Here is a 21,330-nt window from a genome sequence, read left to right as displayed (position 1 = left end):
GCGAAGCGAGGAGGGCCGGGACCGTGCGGGGGAATGCACGCTTGACTCCGCGCATGGCGACGAGGGCGAGGAGGCGCAGCCCGGCGGCCGAGATGACGTAATCGGTCGCGTAGCTTTCTCGTAGCTTGGAGAACATTCCATCGCAGAAATATTAAAGAAAGGGCCACCGCGGCCTCACAAAGCCCAAAGCGAGGACTGAGATTTGGCGGCTATCATGGCTTCCCTTGGGGACACTGGAATCAACTCCAAGTTAGTCCTGCGGGATGCTAGGTTTTTACCGCCGACATTGGTTCAAAAACCGCAAGGAAGAACAGCATCTCCTCGTACTTCCTGCTGCTCTTCACGGGCAGGTGCTCCACCCTATTCACGACTTCCCCACAGGACGGCACATTGGTCAGTGAGCCACGTTATGAAAGGCGCAGGAACGCTTCTGGTTGCCCAAGATGAGCAGCAACATTCGCGCGTACATTGCCAGCTGCGAAGTCTGCCAGCAGTACAAGTGTCTTCCAGGTTGTCAACCCGGGCTTCTAACGCCAATCCGTTTGCCTGAGACTGTATTTGACACCATAGGGATCGACAACATTGGACCTCTGCCTACATCAGCAGTGGGCAACCGGTACATATTAGTGGCTGTAGATTATCAGTAAAAATTTCTAGAGGTTGCTGCTGTACCCTTCTTCGCTGCCCACTACGTTGTTAAATTTTTACAAGACCGGTTCGAATGGCGGCACGGACTTCCACGAAAACTAATATCTGACAGCTCAACCACCTTCCGGAGTCGCGAAATCCGTGCCTACCTGCCACAGGTGGCAGTTGAGCACCACTTCGCATCGGCGTACCATCCTCAAGCGAATGGTCTCACCGAGAGGATGAATCATACCATACAGTCGCGACTCGCTCCCTTCTGCACGAATAACAAAACTGGGGAGGCAGACTGTGAGGCAGGAAAAGTAGAAAGGTAGGATTGAAAATCAATATGCAGAACACAAGCTAATGTTCAACAGCATCGGGAAGGAACAGCAGTTTACGTTAGGTAGCGAAGATCTGGAAGTAGTAGGCGAATATGTCTACTTAGGACAGGTAGTAATCGCAGATCCGGACCATGAAAAGGAAATAACAAGAATAAGATTGGGATGGATCGCATTTGGCCAGCACTCGCAGATTATGACTACCAGCTTACCGGTATCGCTCAAGAGGAAAGTATACAACAGTTGCATCTTACCTGTACTCACCTATGAGGCTGAAACGTGGAGGCTAACAAAGAGGGTTCTACTTAAGTTGAGGACAACGCAGAGGGCTAGGGAACGAAAAATGGTAGGGGTAATATTAAGAGATAGGAAGCGTGCAGAGTGGGTCGGAGAAATAACTCAAGTTACTGACAATCTAGGGGAAATCAAGAAGAATAAATGGGCATGTCCTGCCCATGTAGTACGAAAAGAGGATAACCGATGGTCGCTTAGGGTAACAAACTGGATTCCAAGGGAAGGAAAGCGTAGCAGGGGACGGCAGAAATTTAGGTGGGCGGATGAGGTTAAGAAGTTCGCAAGGATAACGTGGGTGCGGCTAGCACAGGCCCGGGTTAATTGGCGAATAATGGGAGAGGCCTTCGCCCTGCAGTGGGCATAGTCAGGCTGATGATGATGATGAAAATGATCATGATGACGATGATGATGATACTTGGGCCAGCACCTGCGAGCGGCGGCCTAGCTGTCAACACTTCTGTGCAAAGTTCTGCAGGAAAAACGCCGTATAAGATTGTATACGGACAACAGTCTCAATTTGCAGGAACGTGCAATTTGGAACCACCTATCGAGATCGGTACCCCTGTACCACGACAGGCAGCTTGTCAGCGCATCAGTTCGGAAGCACGGAAAAGAGCGTCTCGTGCGCAACAGGCACACAAACGCAACTATGACCGCCGACATTGACCAGCTCCTCGCTATAGAGTTGGATACGAAGTCTGGGTGCGACGCGGGGTACAATCAACAGGGTGTAAGCTGACCGCAAAATATGATGGGCCCTACATAATCAGTGAGTGCTGAAGTGACAATATGTGGTGTATGTGTACAGCAGCGTTTCAGGCAGGTTCGGACGGAAGGAGGAGAACAATTTCGTAAAGCACGTGTCGCGGGTGAAGAAAAGGGTCGTTCGCCTGCAAGACTGATTAGGTTATGGACGGAATAAGATTTAGTGCCGCTTCCTACTACCATGAACGCCAGACCTGAAGCGAAAGTGTTCGCATGGTTCGCTTGAAGCGTTGGTGTTCAGCGCAACTGTCCTTACGGTCACAGTCGTTTGCAGTGCCTATATGAGCCCTGTGCGTCAATTCATGATTGGTATCTGTCGTCTTTGGGCTTTCACAGACATTCGTAGAATCCTTCCCTCCATGAAGCGCATTACGTGTAAGGGACTGTGGTGTCTTTCTTTCAGGTCCGCAGTCATGGCCGAGTGTGATGCCGAAACAACAAGGATGAGGTAGAGATCGGAGAAGCGGAGCGGAAGAAGACGAGCAAGATAGACTAAGGCTGGGCGTTCGAAAGAACATCCGCGCCTCTGCTTCTTCTCCATCACAATATATATATATATATATATCAGTTCAGTTCAGGCGTTCAGTCGTGTCCGACTCTTCGTGACCCTATGGACCATGTCACGCCACGCTTTCCGGTCTCTCACTATCTTCTTAACATCACATAGCTTCATCTGCAATGCCTCGAGAATGCCATCTAACCATCACGTTCGCTGCCTACCCCTTCTCCGCCGACCCTCAACCTTTCCCAACATCAAATCTTTCTCCAGCGACTCCTCTCTTCTCATCAGATGACCAAAGTAGCTGAGCTTTAACTTTAGAATTTGACCCTCCAATGAGCAGTCAGGGTTTATGGTGACAATATCGACTGATTTGATCTTCTGGCAGTCCAAGGAACTCTTAAGAGTCTTCGCCAGCACCACAATTCAAACGCGTCAATTCTTCGGCGGTCAGCCTTTTTCACAGTCCAACTCTCGCATCCATACATCACAACTGGAAAGACCATAGCACGGGTTATACGGATCTTGGTTGGCAGACTAATGTCTCTGCTCTTTACTAGGCGGTCAAGGCTAACCATTGCACTCTTTCCCAGAAGCAGGCGTCTCCTATTTTCATGGCTGCAGTCTCCTTCCGAGATAATCTTGGCGCCCAAGAACAGAAAATCTGTTACAGCTTCCACTTCTTGTCCATTGATGCTCCAGGACTTGATAGGGCAAGACGCCATGATCTTCGTCTTTTTAATGTTCAGTTTACGCCCAAACTTCTCACTCTCTTCTTGTACGCGCATCAGAAGTCTCTTGAGTTTCACTTCACTTTCTGCCATTAAAGTGGTATCAAACGCATATCTAAGGTTGTTGATACGTTTTCCAGCAATCTTCACTCCAGCTGAAGACTCGTCCAGACCGGCCTTTCTCATGATGCACTCTGCATAAAGGTTAAATAGGCAGGGCGACAGTATGCAGCCTTGCCTCACTCCTTTCTCAATCGGAAACCAATCAGTAAGACCATGCCCAGTTCTGACTGTGGCCTCTTGCCCTTCATAAAGGTTGCTGAGGAGACAGATGAGGTGAATTGGAACTCCCATCTCTTGGAGAGCTTGCCACAATCTGCTGTGATCTACGCAGTCAAACGCTTTCGCATAATCAATAAAGCAGAAGTAAATGGGTTTCTGGAACTCTCTTGCTTTTTTCCATGATCCAGCGAAGGTTGGCAATTTGGTCTCTAGTTCCTCTGCCCTTGCGAAACCCAGCTTGCACGTCCGGAAGCTCCCGATCCACATACTGCTGCAGCCTACCTTGCAGGATTTTTAACATCACCTTGCTAGCATGCGAAATAAGCGCGATCGTGCGGTAGTTGGAACAATCTTTGGCACTGCCTTTCTTTGGAATGGGGATGTAAACTGACCTCCTCCAATCCTGTGGCCACTGCAGGGTTGTCCAAATCTTTTGACATAATGTATGCAGTTTCTTAACAGCGTCGTGGTTGAGGTTTTGAAGCAACTCAGCTGGAATACCATCAATTCCGCTAGCTTTGTTCTTAGCAAGGCTGGCTAAGGCCCATTCAACTTCACTCTTCAGGATGCCCGGCTCGAGATCAGTAATCACAACCGTCCTATGTTGGGTTTGCACATCCGGGTCCTTCTTGTACAGTTCTTCTGTGTATTCCTGCCACCTCTTCTTTATCTCTGAGGCTTCAGTGAGGTCCTTGCCTCGTTTGTCCTTTCTCACGCCCAGCTTAGCACAGAAGCTTCCTTTGATATCTTTGATTGTCTTATACAGAGCTCTTGTGTTCCTTAATTGGCTGTTGTCCTCAACTGCTTGACACTGTATGTTCAGGAAGGCATTCTTATCTCACCTTGCTATTTTCTGAAAATCCGCATTGAACCTATTGTGAAAGCAAAGGGGGACGATAGAAGTGCGCAGTCACTGTTTATTATAACTTCAGCAAAGCCAGAGTGGGTCGGTCTGCTATAAAATACCGACGAAAAGCCCCTGCAATGGGAATGCAACATATATATATATATACAGTTGAACCCCGTTATAAGAGGAACGGATGTAAGAGACAATCGGGTATAAGAGACACTCTTCAGCCACTTGGTTGGTTGCCCTATCTCTCCCATTAATTTGACCTCTTTTGTAACAGACATCAGACATAAAAGACAACTGGTTATAAACGACAAGTTATCCTTGCATTGTGGTCAACAATCTCGCTTGTAGCAGACATTTTATCCTTCGATGCAGTGCCATCGGTCGCTAATCGCAGTTGAACCTATTGTGAAAGCAAAGGGGGACGATAGAAGTGCGCAGTCACTATTTATTATAACTTCAGCAAAGCCAGAGTGGGTCGGTCAGCTATAAAATACCGACGAAAAGCCCCTGCAATGGGAATGCAACATAGGAAAGCACTTCAAACTTACCGCCAAGGGTACGAGTGCGACCGCACGTGCGAGCGTCTGCCCGAGGCAGCAATACCGAGAGCGTGAGGTGGGCACTCTCGTTCGCACAGCTCCCAATCAAGAATCACAGGTGTCCTGTCCCTGCTAAAAGTACCTACTTTGAAATAAGGGCTGATCAGAAAATAAAAACATGGTACCCTGCTTATAAGAGACCTCTCATATAAGAGACAAAAAACTGCTCTCCCGTACGTGTCTCTTATAAAGGGGTTCAACTGCATATACAATCTTCAATGATCCTCCCTCGTAACGAAAGTAGCTGCGAAGCAAACCGTACCAATCTTCAATTTGCCTCCCCTTCAGTAAATGCCATCACTTAAAAATTCTTTATCAGGTCGAAAATGGAAGATGAATACTCACTTTGAAACATTTAAAAGACTATTATTTCTCTCACCCTTGAAATAATTCAGAACCACTGAGCCAGATTTATATTTCATGAATATTCTTCCTTGTCAAAGCCGAAAAATCTAATGTGAACCTTGCTGAACTAGAAACAAGACGTACAGTAGTTAGGCTTGCTCTTTATCACAAGCTTTATCCCGTACCTGTTGCTCACAACGACATGTCACCTTGCCGCCGTCACTCATCCCTGCACCGGTCATTTCAAGTCGGTATGTTCTCCGCATGCGCGCCGCACATCATTCCTCTTCATTCGTTTTTTTTTTTTTTACTTACAGGGAAGGACTAGAATGGTCTGCCTGAAGAGTAGTGCACCTCTCCAGTTCGATCAATGTCAAGACAGCTGTCAAAAACCTTCTTTTGTGAAGCCCCCACCCCTCATTTAAAACCCCTACACAAAGGTAGTTGAGGTATTAATAAATTTAAAAAATTGAGGCTTGATCTAATGAACTTGATCTATTCATTGCATTTCCTTCCCGGCGCAGTAATTCAGAATTCACTGCCTCTTCGGCAGCTCTTGGAAATCAGCCTCTTGCGTCGTTCGCGGCGAAGACAGCAAAGTAAAAGGCTGGAGCAGCAGCAGTTAATAAAAACAAAAGAAGGAAAGACCGCTCTAAGACACGGTAAGGCTGAGTGTTGACGCGTCATAGCAGGTGTCAGAAAGGGCTACGGGCGTGAGTATTGCGGGCGGCCAAGATCGCGAAGTCGAAAGACCGAGAGAGTGAGGGGACAAGAAAAGGACAAGGTAGAGGCAGAGAGAGGCACGCAAGCGACAACGATGGAGAGGGATTCCCTAAAGGGGATAGAGAGGGTCGGAGGGAGCTTGGGATATTAGGCGCCGTCATCCTCTCCAGCGAGTGCAGCGACTCCAGAGGAGAAACTCGGGAACGCGAGCGCCGGCACGGTGCGACGGCGACTCCAGAGTGGGTCTCATCGGCCGCTCAGACAGTGCCCGGCGCGCGCCGAGGTGAGAAGTGAGCTCCCGTCCGCGGCTTTTGGGGCAGAGAAAAGTCGCCCCTGTCTGATAATTTGTTCTTTGGTAATAGATAACTGCCCTCTGAATTTGTGAAAATTTATGCTCAGGTTCTTTTTTGATCCTTGATGAAAAGGTGTCAGAGAAAAGAAATATCGTCGATGAAACTTTGGTTCTTCGCGTAAAAACTTCTGCGCGGAGTTTTTTGGAAAGTGCGGATTTGTCGCATCTACTGAACGCGGCCTCGCAGGTAAGACTTCCTTCCAAGGCATTTGAGGAAGATGATTAGTTGCGCATTAATATGGGAACATTTTTATTGCAATTCGATCTATTACTAACTCTTCTTTTTTTATGTTCTCAAATGTCGGATATCAAGAAGATATCATATGTGCAACTCGCGTCTCTAACCTCAAGCGTCTGTCTTGTGTTTCATGATAATAGCATTGCCGGAAGGCATAAAGTCATGTTGGCATGAATATTAGCATGAGCAAAGGATGTCCTTTAACGTACCAAGACGAAAGCATTCTTGAATATTGAGAGATCCCGAAGGCCGTAAGCAGTGCTCAGTGCCTAAAATTTGCGTTAAAAGCCGTTCTACAGTAATATCCATAGAAGAAAACTTTTTCGCATAATTGTAGTTTCTTTAGTTGTAATAATTGTCCCGGAAGAAGTTCAGTAATTTTTTACGAACTTATTAAAATACTGCTTGTTGAGCTAAATTAAACAAACGCTTTGTTGAGAGGAAGTATCCAAACCGAGTGTACGCAGATGGAGGCAGTTTAGTTGCCTCGTAAACAATATTTTTTTCTGCCTAGAAAGTTCAGTATAATAAGTTCAAGACTGTATTTATCTCCAGATATAAAAGGCACCATAAGAATCTTCCAAGCGTGGCGGGGTAAAATGAATGTTTGAAGATGCTTTCGTGTCTATAGCTTTCTCAGTGGAGTTTTTCGAGAGCTTTGAACGAAAGATTGGAGCTAGCAGGGGGTCGCACCGTAGCTCTCTTCTAGGGCCGGTAAATATTTCTGCGTTAATGCTAACCTTTGTGCACACGTTTCAGAAACGGTCTTTCAATACGATCCTCAGCTCGTTAATTGAAACTTTTTCCATAGGCCAGTTAAGTTAGTCAGTCAGTACTAATAAATCATCTTGGAGAACGAAACAAACTGAGTGGAGACTAGGCCCGTTGCTCTCAACAGTTTCTGAGTTGCTTTTACAGGGCTTAGGTTATTTAGTGTTCAAGCTTGAATTACACTTTGGTCGATCAACCATTCTCATAATATAGGTAATTTGAATATATACACTGTTGTTCAATATTAATAGTTGAGTTGGTTATGGCAATAAACCATTAAAACAGTACGTTGCATAGTTGCCGGGAGGGAATTTTCGTTTCTGCACTTTCGGCAAATTCGGCAAACATTTTATGCTGTTTATTTCTCATATGAGATTTTTTTTTTCTATAGAGAATAATAATTTTTACGGATCAATTAGTTTTTTTCTTCGGTGATATAATGTAGGTTTGGTTTTGATTTGGTTTTTGGGGTTTAACGTCCCAAAGCGACTCAGGCTATGAGAGACGCTGTAGTGGAGGACTCCGGAAATTTCGACCACCTGGGGTTCTTTAACGTGCACTGACATCGCACAGCACACGGGCGCCTTGCTTTTTGCCTCCATTGAAAAGCGGCCGCCGAGGCCGGGATTCGATCCCGCGTTCTTGGGAACAGTAGTCGAGCACCTTAACCACTGCGCCGCCCCGGCGGGGTTGGTGATATAATGTAGTACTCCCGCTAGGGTCGGGAATGAAGTAAAATTTCTCAAGCTGTTTTCTAGCTTGTTCGCTCTATTTACGATAAATGACACAAAATGCTTCTAGCAGAACAGTGCCTTTCGAAAAAGGTTACATTACTGTGCTGTAGGATAGAAACACGAGTAGAAGTTGAGCTCTAAATGCCAACCTTTCATGCCAGCATTGCAATGTTTTTCCCCCAGGTGGAGCAAGACGTCAAATCAAACAGTCTTCATTTTGAGGACCGCGAAACAACGGCCTCTTATAGTCGAGACCACCACAACAATACACTTTGTCGCAGCACTTGTAAATTTTGAGTCAGTGGGCTCTGAAGTGCAAAAAAAAGAGCCCATGTAACAAAGCAGCTGCCGAGGGTGGATAATAGAAGATTACAAAGCTCCGTCAGCAGGCGATGTTTCCACTGCATCACGTCATATACTGCTAAATGATTACTGAATGTTTCAAAGGGTGACAATATTTGTGACTGAGACCGGCTCAAGGCCTGCGAACATTCCCGCCACATTTAGCACTTGTCAAGCTTGAATAGTATAAAATCAAACACGATCATGCGGTCTAACCAAAAAGAAAATTTCCAGCTTAACTTAGAACGATTGGCAAACTTAATTTTTTTAGATAAATAAATCCGTCACACAGGACATAATAAAATATAATAATGCTCACGGGATATAGCTATGCAAGCAGATTTTTTAAGGTTTATCGAGATTTCCGGCAAGTCACTAAGTTATTACATTACACAAAAATACGTTAAACTTTAGTTCATCAATCGCAGGTATAAAGCATGTCTAACTAAATTAACACAATATTCTGCAAGTAATTTTTAAATCATATTTTAAAATACTGCATATATAAATGTAATGGGTCGAAACTTAAAAGGCTGTCGGCCATGTACATTTTTACGCATTGATTGAGCATTAATTAGGCTCAGCATTATATATTCCTGAAGGGATTTTATGCAGACAAAAATGACACTCTGTCGGCAAAGCACAAGTTGGGAATACAGCTGCACTAGCTGGTTTCATTGCGTATATTCTAAGGAACAAATGTCTTCAACCGAATATGCTAAGCTTTCTATTGCTAAACATCAGCTGGTAATTCAAATATTATTGGCTGATTATTATCACCGCAAACTTATTTTTAACACGCAGCAGGTGAAACAAATATTAAAACGACCGGAAGTTTTCACTTTGACTTGTCAGACGCACGAACAGAATGTTACCATCATTAAGCAGCTTGGGCTTTGGTGGATCAAGGACCACAGAAAACTGCTTTGTTTTTGAAAATGAAAGCCTCATTAATAGCCCTTTGAGAGTATTTACCAAACCAAAATTAGCAGGAACTCATTGATGATACTTTTGAGAATCTCGTTGAGCTGCTGGATCGCGAGAGCTAAAGTTGCGCCAGGAACCGGGCTCTCGAAATCTCAGTTACCTCAATCGTGTTGCAGGCATCGGAGCCTGTTTCGCAAGGTAAACATAACACTTGCTGTCTTTGAGAGACACTGGTCCCTTTTTAATATCTGTACCTTATATCCCTTGAATAATTGCGATTATGACTTCAACATCCAATTTCCAACATCCACTTTTGCTCTTTCGCGCAGAAAATGTCGCCTTCATGGCAACTGCTCCAGGACATCGCAGTCAAAGTGCCAGTCGTCCATTATTCTGCTGCGGAGCTGACGACGACGCTGTTGTCGTGACGTGCTGGGTTTCCAGTACCCTGCTACGCTGCCTGGACGTGACCTTGGATTACGCACCGAACGTGGAAGACGCTCCGACGCAGGAAGAACCTCGCTCTCGCCTGAACGAATGAACAGACCAGGGGACGCAGATAATTAAGACCCTCTATTTACATGCCGTGCATGCCCCTGCACTGACGTTGCGCAAGACAACATCATGTCACCCACTGAGAGCATGCTTCCCAGTGCACTGCCGCCGACGTTGAACAATGGCTCTCTGCTTAGCGTAGCCGTGGCCGCTGAAGAGCCCGTGGCATCGGCCGCCAGCATCGCTACGCTGGCCTCCCTGTTCGCCGCCATCGGCTTCTCGGGGGTCCTGGGCAATGCCTTCGTCGTGTGCGCCGTGTTGGGAGACCGCGACATGCGAAGTTCGGTGACCAATCTGTTCATCCTGAACTTGGCCGTGAGCGACCTCACCATCCTGCTGGCGTGTGTGCCGGATATCGTACTTTTCATCCGCAACCGCGGCTGGGAGCTGGGATTGGGCCTCTGCCGCACGCTGCGCTTCGTCGAGGTGATGGCGCTGTACGCGTCAGTGATGACCCTCGTCAGTGTCTGCGTCGAACGGTGAGTCCTGGTTCGCACGGCGAACCTCGCTTCATATTTTTTTCATAGGCCAAGCCAGACTGAGTATAATAAAAATGTAGCCTTGCGTAAGCTTTGCAGTGTCACACATTAAACTATTAGCCAGTGCAACCTATCGCATTTCCCGTGAGTTAAGCAAGTTAAGCCCGCCACAGTGAGAAGATGCACATATTGTTGTGTGATCCGTATATTAAAAAAAAAAACAATAATTTTCGCTGTATGTCCTGCTGATGTTTATATGTCAAAGAACGATTCTCCCTGCTTCGTGCGATAAGGACACGCAACAAGAAAACAAAACGCAATGAAGGGATTAACTCATTCTTCATTATCAGTACTGAAGGTTAAAAAACTACTTTCGAGGTATTTGGCTTCCTCTGAAAAGTCTACAAGTGAAAGTTGCGAATTCGCCTCCGCTGTTGTGTCGTGAGGTAACTTTGACTTATAAATTCAAAAGGGCAACAATTGTTACACAGTGCAATGCCAAATTCACTTGACATTTAACAAATACAACAAAATTAACATTTAGCACAAACAGGTGTATTATAGTATATGAAAAGAAGGTACATATTCGATCGTAATTTTTAATAATGTTCGCGTAGATGTTTACAGGGCGAAAATTGAAAACATGCGTCCCACTATTTTTAAATACCGAATTTTTCGCTATTTCTCGTGTACTTATGTATGCGTTGGAAGAGTTATACTGGAAGCACAATGTTACGACAGCCGGATCAATGAAGTCGAAAGCGCAGCAACAATTCGGGATGCGCAAGCATGGTCTTCCAATGTCGCGGGTGTATATTCGATTTCCCCCGTTAAGCAAGATTATTGTATGTCTAGAATGGTCATCCTTCTGTGTCGGCATTAGATCAGGTACGACATTGCAGATAGATGATTTCTGGCAGTTACAATTAGCTAGCTGCACTGCTTATCGCTCAGCTCCCGTATTCTACGTTAAAAAACAAAACTTTCCATGTGACTTTCGCGGTAATATAGAACATTCCACGGCAGCCGCTATGGATAAGGTTGACTTAGGTGAAGACTTGCACGGATCTAAATTTGTACGAAGGCTAAACAGCCGTCAGCATATATCAGTTGGTAGGGCACGGGAGGCGAAATTAAGAAGTCGTGGGTTCGGATGCCACAAGATTCATGGGGTTCTTTTTGTTCCACCACCTTTTAAATGATCAGCCATAAAATTACTATATTACTAATATCTCATTGCTCAACAGCAGGGAAAAAGATGCGATCCAATCCGTGCTACGCTTACATTATTCCGCTTCAGGAATGCTTACGTGCTGAACGATTGTTGTGTTTAAATAAACAAAAGCGATCGCGTTGTCGGTGATAGCATTCTCGGCGGTCAGCAGCAATACTCGTGGAAGATTCCACCGTTGACAATGCCGTTATGAAAGGTCATAGCGCCTTAGTAACACAGTTGACAGTTTAGTGAGATATCCAAATGAAATTCGTCTATGGAACACGAGCGCCGGATTAGCTGAGAGCAGAATTTTCATCCTCCCTTAAAATTCAGGGCGTGCATTCATGAAAAATAAATTTCTCGAGTGCATATTTTCTTGGTCATTTCGATAGCGCAGGGAGATTGACTTCGTGTAAGCAGAGACTAAGTAGAGATGGGTCTTGTTTATAAACTGTTAAGGAAGTCTCACTGGAAATATGCTACCAGTTACCTAATAGTTTTGTGAAATTATTCAGCAAGACGAATGGAAGCTTGCCTAAAGCCCTGTTTCTACAGAAGTTGCGCCGTTATGTTATATATGCATGGTGACCTACGCTACACCAGATAATCCTTATTACTCCGAACGCTGTCATATTGCCGGAAGCTAAATATTTTCGAAATTGTGGCACTTTAGAAGATGCCATTGCTCATTAACAGGCACAAAAATAAACATTTAACACGCTCAGTTCGTAGTATATATTTAAATTTATGCAGATGGCCACATTTACGGTACAGAATAGTTTTATATTCGACGCATAATCTCGACGCTTAAAAGAATGGCAATCACTTTTGCTAATAGCACGTTCTGCGGTTTAAGTTTACATATCAAATTTACATTTCAAGAGTTAGCGTATGCAGCCGGTTTCATCAAGAAGACGCCGCACTGAAAATATGGTGGACACTTTAGCTCAGCCTTTAGTGTATTATGAGTGTATTAAAACATTTATGGTACATATTCGCCGATTACCTATGCAAATTCTTGTTCACGTACATGCAGTTTCCTTCAATATAGCTAGAACACTACAGAGATCTTATTGAGTTTACAATAAAAAGCTTAAGCCTCCTCGTAATGTTTCACAGAAATGTCGCATGTCTACACAGTCAAGAAATATAAACTTGATACAATATAATCAATATAAGTTTAAACATTTCACAGGAATTCACTTTTTAAATAGGTACGTATTGATATAACATGTCTGCTTTTTAAGTTCCACTTTTAAGCAAGTGGAGAAAAGTATTTACGTTTGTAAGCGTTTTCGATCCTCTTGCTGGGAGTTTCTTGATCAGCCTCTTCAACGTAATCTAGTTTGAAAAACCACGCGTCTCCACTTACAGCAGCAACAAATTACTAAGCCGGCTGGCAGCTCTCAATAGTGACATTCCCTATCAAACAATTTACTGCTTTCGTCACGGCTTTAACTGCTTATGCCCAGATAAATAAAACACAAAACTTCTCTCAACAGCCTTCATGACAGAAGTCAATTGGTTTACCAGTTGTTATGCTCTGGCTCCCAGCTGAAAGCAAACTAGAACCCAATGATTCTACTTGATCACGAAATGGGACTCACTGACTTCCACCTGGTAGGCAGCTGGAATCAGTTAATGCCAACTGAGTACCAGCTAGGACAAGCATAACTCTTTTAGAAGCAATAAAACTATTTTGGATTTTATTTTTTCATTGATTTGGGCGAGTATAAAGCTTTGTACTTCGACGGGCGAAATATGAGGCTGGTTTTGGGATTAAGCACACGACGCGGTGAGAAGCTTTTGAAGCATTCGACATTGCCACATATAAGGTCTAATTTGAATCGTGGCAAATCAGGAAACATGGGATTTGAGTATTTTTCGGATCAGTCAAAATCTTCCCAGCTCTCAGGGAGGTGGGGGGGGGGGGGGGGGGGCTCAGAACATAGGGTCCGGTTCATTTGAACCCTTTGATCCTTGCATAATCCGGCCCTGCGTTGCACTGCTAAAACACTTGCATTAACTGCATTTGCAACGATCCAGGCCCCTTTCGCGTGCAGCTATCTCGAATAGAAGTGCTCAATTAGATTTCCTCGTGACTGCATTTCAGTAGGTACCCAGTATTAAAAGTTTTGTAGGCGTCTAAAAGCCGCATTTACAAGCTGTGAACGGTACTGGATGCTGCTTTCTATTTTACACAATGCGCACATCGCAGCTAACCCGAATTGTACTAGATGCAGTGAAATAGTTGGTATAAATTTTATAGGCTTTTCTTTTCCTTAAATAGAGACCTGTCGGTGAATCAAACATGTTTACCTACGTGCCTATGGCTCGTAGGTAAACATCAATATTTGCTTCACTACAGAACAATGGGGTTGAAAAAAAGTTTCATGATCAAGTAGCACTTTTAATTAAACGCCTCGCTGATCACTTATAAAGTGCCGTCCGCTGTAGCTTCGACGCTAAGCAATCTAGGCCTAGCGACGATTAGGGAGAAGCAGAAGCCTATAGCGCCGTCGTCAGCTACGCTCGCGTGTGGCACCATGGCTTTAAGAATTGCGGGCATCTTGTGCTGCTGTAAGACTCATGAGCTTATCGTCTACTTTCATGATACGACTGGGGCCAGACTTAGGCCTGAGAACGAGCAGCAAAATGATGCCGCTAAGACGGGACGGGGTGTCGGGTGCCTCAATGTAGCGTGCGCACTACGCTGCTGCGCTGTCCGGTAGTACTCTAATATTGCACAACAGCGGCGTCGGACGGCACTCCGTGTGCATTGTTTGTGTTGTTTTTGAGACGTGTTGCATTGTACAGTGTGTACGTTGTTCGAGCTGACCAGCAATGCGGCTTTCGTACTCGGGCCCCGACGTGCTCCTGAATGCCGCCCACAGGCGCCGCTATTTCCTAGGTTTAAAGCGCTGACAGAGATCGGAAAGCAATTTAGCGGTTAGCGGCATGACTGCTTTTTGGTCCTCGGAATCGGCTTTGCGTAACTAGTGTCTAGAATAGCAGAGCTTCGGTCTACGCTAATCGTACACAGAATATGCAGCAGACGATGCGGCGTCGGTTGATGGTGTCACCGGTTACGCCGCTGGCCAGATGAGCCAGCTGTTCACAAAGAAACAAAAATACTCGTTTTAAAAATATCTGCAGCGCCGAGGGAGATGAAATTTTGAGGTTTAGTTGCTTGGCACATCGGGAATAATATGCAGAAAACAGTTTGCATTGCAAAAATGGTATCATGACCCCTTTAAGTTCTTTCGTGTACAACATTCAAGTGAAGGGATTTAGAGGTGTCCTGAACAGAGGAAAAGCTTAAAAAATCGCTCTGTGATTATAAAAAGTGTAACTAAGCGAACTAAGAAATGCCGGATCATGAAAAATTAGCAGTCTGTTGCATACTGGAGATGCTGAGCGGGCTATAAAAAAAATGTAGGCAGTGTACGTTAAAGAACAGCATGTGGTCGAAATATCCGGAGCCCTTCACTACAGTATCTCTCATAGCCTGAGTCGCTCTTGGACACTAAACCTTACAAACCAAACAAAACAAAAAAGTCAAAACTCTTATAACGCCGTCGTGATAGTACTAGCCGTGTTTTTGTGTGTAATATGCACCGCGAGGGTCTTATAAGGCATGAAAAATCTGGAAGGTAATTTACCTTTTCATGATTTCTTCATTATATACAGTCGCTTAAGAAAATCCGGTCATAAATTTTACGCATAATTGTTTTTTTGTTCCGAGTACAGGAGCAGCACCCAGCGCGACGTTCGTTCCTTAGGCAAAGCCCCATTTCTCTTTGTGCTTCGCATTTTGGTGATTTCCTTTTTTGTCGAACTATTTTGGGCAGAACATTTCCTAAAGCCAGATATATAATATGGAGGGGCAAAAAATGCTGCGATGAGAAGAAACCTAAACTAAATTCGTCGTAAACTCTGATCGCCTATTCACCGTTGCCGACACAAGTTAGCTAAATAGGCGCATAACCGCCTTAGAAGTCTATCCACCCTTCGGTTCTTGGGCTATTGGTATTTGGCATTATGGCCCTAACAGTGGTGAATGCGTCATTCATGAAAGAAGTAAGGCTTAGCTTGAGAGATGGTTCGCAGCAACATCACATACCATGCATAGGGAGAAAAACGCTTGCCCCTCTTCTACAGCGCAGGTCAAGAAAAGTAGCCAAAGTGTGACGTTAAAAAGACGCTGCAACTTAATTATTGAACTATAAAACTCGCTTGACAATTCAATCTTCTGATGCCAACAAATACCAATTAAAGTTTTTGTTTCTACCTTAGAAACTGCCCGAAACCCAACCGTATTTATAGTCATGCAAAGGGCTTGGCTCTATACTTTTCCGACGAACCAAATTTTCCCGCCTTTTATGCGCTGTAAATAATGAAAATGCTAAGATCAGAGCGCTCTTTGCACCGGGTATACCTGAGACCATTTACTCGCTCTATGGCAAAAGGAACTGCGTAAAAATTAGCAGCAGCAATATTCGCTGCTGGGAGCGCAGCCTAAGCCATAGCCCGTGTCTGTTGTCCAGAATTCTGGGACAGCTTTTAGTTTTGAGGCAACTGCGGAATATTATAAGAGGCTATTGTGCTAATGTTGTGTGGAATGACCTAAGTTTCGATGCTTGGCGGAAAATTTGGTTTTATTATTTTTATACTCACTGCGGTGAGTTGTAACTTTCGTAGCAAATTATTGTGCTGTATTTGTGGAAATAATTATGAAGCAACTGTGGAATACTGTAAGATGACGTTTTTTTATGAACACACTGAGGGAAATATTCTAAGCTCACAATAAGTAGCAACGTTTTGTTTCTCAATGTTTGTCTTTAGCTCACAGCTATTAGTCAGGCGGCCAAATAAAGACCAATATGACGCAATTTTGACAATCGCAAAAAAACAAAAACCTACCGAGGAGACATTATATGAAATATTATGTTCTTGGAAGGTCAAGGCACGGGCACACGTTCCATATTTTCACGGCCGATTTGCTTGTGTGGACAATCCCGTGCTGAGGTGGGTGATCAGGAGTCATTACATTGTCTGTCACCTGTATGACTGCGAACTTCCAGCGAGCTCTTTAAGCGGCTGCCAAAAGACTAAGAAAAAAATAATAAAAGCCGATAATGTGGGCAGAACGGTTGGTCGGTGCCAAACAGACCGGGGCCGCTGCCTGGAACTAATCTAATGAATGGTAGCTAATTGCAAGCCCGTCATTCTTCCGCCAGTATTGCCTCCAACTTCGCAGTGCAAAGTGGTGCTTCGCCTTTCACTTCCGTGCTTTCTCTACGCCTGGGTCAGAGGATTGCAATTACTCGAGCTTTCTTGGGAAAGCAGAAGCAGCGGTAGTACGGTGAAGTAAAGCTCGCGTATTTGGAGTCAGACAACAGGCTTCTCTCGTCCAGCCCGTCTTCCCGGTGTGTGCCATTAGCTGTAGTCGTTCACACAGGCCTGCTGCCTTACAGTGAGACTGAGGTCTTGGTCAAACGAGGATCAGAGTGGATGGCACCCGTCTGGTGGCTTACATCTTGCACAAATATACACCCTCCCAATCTCTCGCGCACACGTCGCCTGGTGGGGCTTCTTCGCCAGCATACAAAGCAATTTAGCAGTCACACAACTCTAGCGTTCTCATGGTTACGGGGGAGGAAATGTCTTGCGGGAACAATGTTAAGCTTTGAAAAAAAAAAACACTGCCGTAAATAACGTCTTCTTCTAGGATTATTAGTTTCCAAGTGGATCAGAAACAAACCCGAGGAGATTTATTGATAGATTTCATTTCATTGTGTTTGCTGCTACGTTTTCTTTATGTTCATTGGACTATCAGCCCGGTTGTGGCGCAAACTTAGTTTTTATTTCAAAGCAATGAGCCCACGAATTTAAGAAATTGCTGTAACATTCAGATTAATATTTTGTGTACATTTTCTGTTTTAGTGATGGCACTTATTCTCCCCATTCTATGTTATCTTCCTTTGTTGGCTGCACATTAAAGGTCAGAGAAGTTTGACCACTGCTGTCAAGCTTCGCTTGAATTGGGGAATGTGCACCATTCGGCAAGAAAATCTTTCCCGTTTTGGCGTTGAAAAAAAACATTTTCGCATAGATGTTATAACTAAAGATTCGCTCTAGGCGTACACCGGTAACGCTTTCTGTAGAAAAGATAACTCGACCATAAAATCGTAAATGGACTGCTTCATATCGTTCGTGCGGACATGGTGTGATTATAGGGATTAGGTTCGTTTGGTTTGCGCGAATAAACGCCCCAAAGCTACTCAGGCTGTGAGAGACGCCTTAGTGGAGGGCACTGGAAATTTCGACCACCAAGGGTTTTTTAACCTCCGCTGACATCGCACAGCACACGGGCGCATTGCTTTTCGCCTCCGTCAAAAAGCGGCCGCCGCGGCCGGAATTTTATCCCGCATCCTTGGGTACCGTATAGTCGAGCGCCCTAACCACTGCACCACCACGGTGGAGTGATTATATGGATTTGGCACTGATCCTTGAGACTAAGGTGACAACAACGGACACAATGAAAAAGAAACACACCCGACGAGGTAATTTACGCATTCATAAAACTGTCCCCCCATTATAAATCAGCACTGAAACATGATAAAGGAGGAGCCTCAGTTTGCCAGCGAAGCCAATGTTTCCGCATGTGGACTTATCTTCATCTAGCCCAGACGAAGACAAGTCTACTTGTCGAAAGGACGCACAATCATGCGTGTGTTTCCCAGATGTGAACTTCGGCCCAGCCTTATATATATACTTGCCCCAAAACCAACAAAGGTACCGTGCATGACCTGGATGCGTATTTTATAAACAAGCTTCTTAAGCTTACATGGGCTAGAAAACAAGCGTACCTGCGCAGGGTAATTGGAGCTAGTGCACCCCAATTGTTATATTAAAGTTATGTTTCTTGGCTTTGCTACAATAGTGACGACAACCAAGGTTGAAACGCTACGTCAATAAGGCTCCTGACTGGGGCAGCATCTGGTGGCTTGTAGCGAGATTTCGGATTTGCCAAAAAGGTTTTACGTCATGCGTAGGGCCGCAGAACATAAAAGGGATTTAAGCCATGGATAAAGTGAGATCGCGAGGTCGCAACACAAAACAAACGTCATTAGGACGTGTTGAACGTGGAAAATAAATGAACTGGGCTGAGAAGAAAAATTATTGTGGGATGTGAATCGAAACCGGACGCTTGAGAGTGCCCTCAGACAGGTTTATCCCACACCACACAGAAAAATTCGTGTGACATAGCTTTATCGGGCTTCTTATCTGTGTACGCCATGAAGTCTTCAAATTAACCGGTATCTTACGGTTGTAGGCAAGTGAGAGTATGCAATATTAGAAAGGTAATAATTAATAAAGCAATTATTAAGCTCGTCGCAAAGTGCACCTCAGTTAGGGTCGAGAGTACGAGGATCAGCACGGGGAACCGCTGATGGAAGCCATTAAATCTTTCGCGTCATACCCTTAAAGGCAGAGCTTACGCGGTTCCCAATTCTTCTTTTCAGGCGTGGTCACTTTCAATTTCGCGATTATGGCAATACTGATTACTTTTGTTATGTTGATGTTGTTAAAGATGAAATCGCCACGGCATTTTTTTTTCGGACATTATCACAATTGAAAGGAGTCTAGTTCTTACGCGGTTCCCAATTCTTCTTTTCAGGCGTGGTCACTTTCAATTTCGCGATTATGGCAATACTGATTACTTTTGTTATGTTGATGTTGTTAAAGATGAAATCGCCACGGCATTTTTTTTCGGACATTATCACAATTGAAAGGAGTCTAGTTCGGCAACTCCTTTAAAGGTGAGCTTCAGCGAGCTGAGGTGTCAAGGAAATTCCAGTATTAAATGGTTTCATAGCTAGCTAAACACATTTTATCGAAGAAAATAAAAAGAAGGTAGAGTCATTGCATGTTTCGCTAGTGGGACTTCAAAACTCGTTGTAATCTCACTCTCCGCAGCTTGCTTTTTGATATAGCATTCCGTTCCTATGACGGTCGGGAGCTGGAAACCGTATGCCTCGAAGCTTCCACTGAGCAAGCGTTCGCCGCTTTTGTGTCCAAGGTCGGAGGAAACGCCCGTCATCTCAAATGCCCGCGCAGAGGCGACAGACTTGCCGTCGTTGCATTTCGCAATCAGATTGTCCTTTTCATGGCGCCACGCTCTCTGCAAACACTCATTTCGGCGACAGTCGAGCATCACACGCTCAGCGAAGCATTCGAGACATTTCGATTTCATCGCCACCGAAACTGGAGTGCTTGCTTCCCGTTCGCCTCAGCGCCCAGGGAGACCGATTCCGAGCGTTCTTCCTGACTTATCTCCAAAATGCGCAAGTGGGCGCCGGAGTAGATGGGGAAGCCAAAAGATATAAGCGCATGCCCATAGAAAAAAAAATACGGAGGGTTTTTGTGGGCGTTGCTTGGAGTGAAATGCTCAGCAGCGAGCAGCATGCGCAGAGACGCGAAGCAGAACTCCGTTCTGCGACGAAAGAAGACCTTTTGTCGCTCTTCTCTCCGTAAAAGGATAAGAGTAGCATAAAGAAAGCAATGACATCATCTTTGGGAGGGTTTTTCTGGAACTCACTTTGGGGTAACAGTCCACTTCAGGTGAGCTCGGTGCTCCAGAAATGACGGCAAAGCTTAATTTTGTTTATGTATTCATTCCTCTATTCAGGCGACCATTACGTCATCTTTCAACGCGCTTTCAGTTAAAAGCGACGCGCTTTTATCAAAAGAAGGCGTGCTTTTACAGGCAACGATTTGTTTGCCTTGTTAGTTCTGATGTGAAAGTTAATGCGAATGAAAAGAAAAGTTTTAACTAACACGTCGTTAACGCTGGTATTAAAATTTTCTGAACGGATCTCCTCCTGATGCACGCGTATCTTTACAACTACTGTCATTTGTAAGTTTTACGGTGCATAAAGCCTACAGCGAATTCAACTAATTAATGTTTTCTAGGTGCTCACATATTGCAGAAAACAGAAGATTATATAGGGCGATTGGGAAAAGAGGGACATCTTTTTTCAGCATATTAAGTTATCATGGAAGCAAACCACATCGCAGTGATACGTTGAAACGTGCATCGCAGCTGGGGATGTCATATCCGCGTTTAGGCTGTCAGCTTTTACAGCTTTTGCACAATTTCTCCATGTCAACAAAGTTTCTTAGTTTGTGGAGCTTTACCGTTTTTCTCACTTTTCTTAACCATGAATTAAGCGCTGCGCGCTGCTCATAACAAAAATTCTTATAGCACATAGTTAAAAGCTTTCGGCAGTTTCTAACAGCACTTCCTTGGCTACTTAAAACATGAACATTAAGACACTGACAAAACAGCAATGCGAGGACATCATTTGCGGCAAGGGTTTTCGTTTTCTTTATTGGCGACTTTGACATGGGACAGGTACAAAACGTAATGGTTTTATGGATGCATGTCAGGGTTAAATTTTTTAATCAGCACCAGATCCTCATGCACATCAATCTATGGTGGCTAGTCAGGACGTACTCTATACGCTGCTCTGAACCGTATGATACTTTCAATAAATAGCCCACGTACAGATCGCACTTTAATATCTGTGTTGTTGTACTGCATCCGCCTTTTCCACGAACTGTGGAGGTCTAGGAGCATATTAGCAT

General features: G+C 44.6%; 1 protein-coding gene across 4 annotated transcripts in view; it reads left to right on the top strand.

Moving 5' to 3' along the window:
- The first annotated feature begins 5,888 nt into the window (after window positions 1-5,888).
- The window catches only part of LOC146199554 (neuropeptide receptor 15-like), a 29,694-nt gene continuing 14,252 nt past the window's right edge, over window positions 5,889-21,330 (top strand). The window contains exons 1-2 of one of the 4 annotated variants that reach the window (XM_084595072.1): window positions 5,889-6,001; window positions 9,756-10,460. In XM_084595072.1, the coding sequence (XP_084451198.1) occupies window positions 10,051-10,460 (410 nt within the window). In that variant the 5' untranslated portion in view covers window positions 5,889-6,001; window positions 9,756-10,050. Of the gene's footprint in view, window positions 6,002-6,034; window positions 6,602-9,151; window positions 9,625-9,755; window positions 10,461-21,330 lie in introns of those variants that run through there. The other 3 variants (XM_084595073.1, XM_084595070.1, XM_084595071.1) reach the window with 3 other exon arrangements.

The sequence above is a fragment of the Amblyomma maculatum genome, chromosome 2 (genome assembly GCF_055883805.1).
Source record: "Amblyomma maculatum isolate TAMU_Amacu chromosome 2, ASM5588380v1, whole genome shotgun sequence".
In the NCBI taxonomy this organism is placed as follows: domain Eukaryota; kingdom Metazoa; phylum Arthropoda; class Arachnida; order Ixodida; family Ixodidae; genus Amblyomma; species Amblyomma maculatum.
This window is presented reverse-complemented; position numbering and strand designations above follow the sequence as displayed.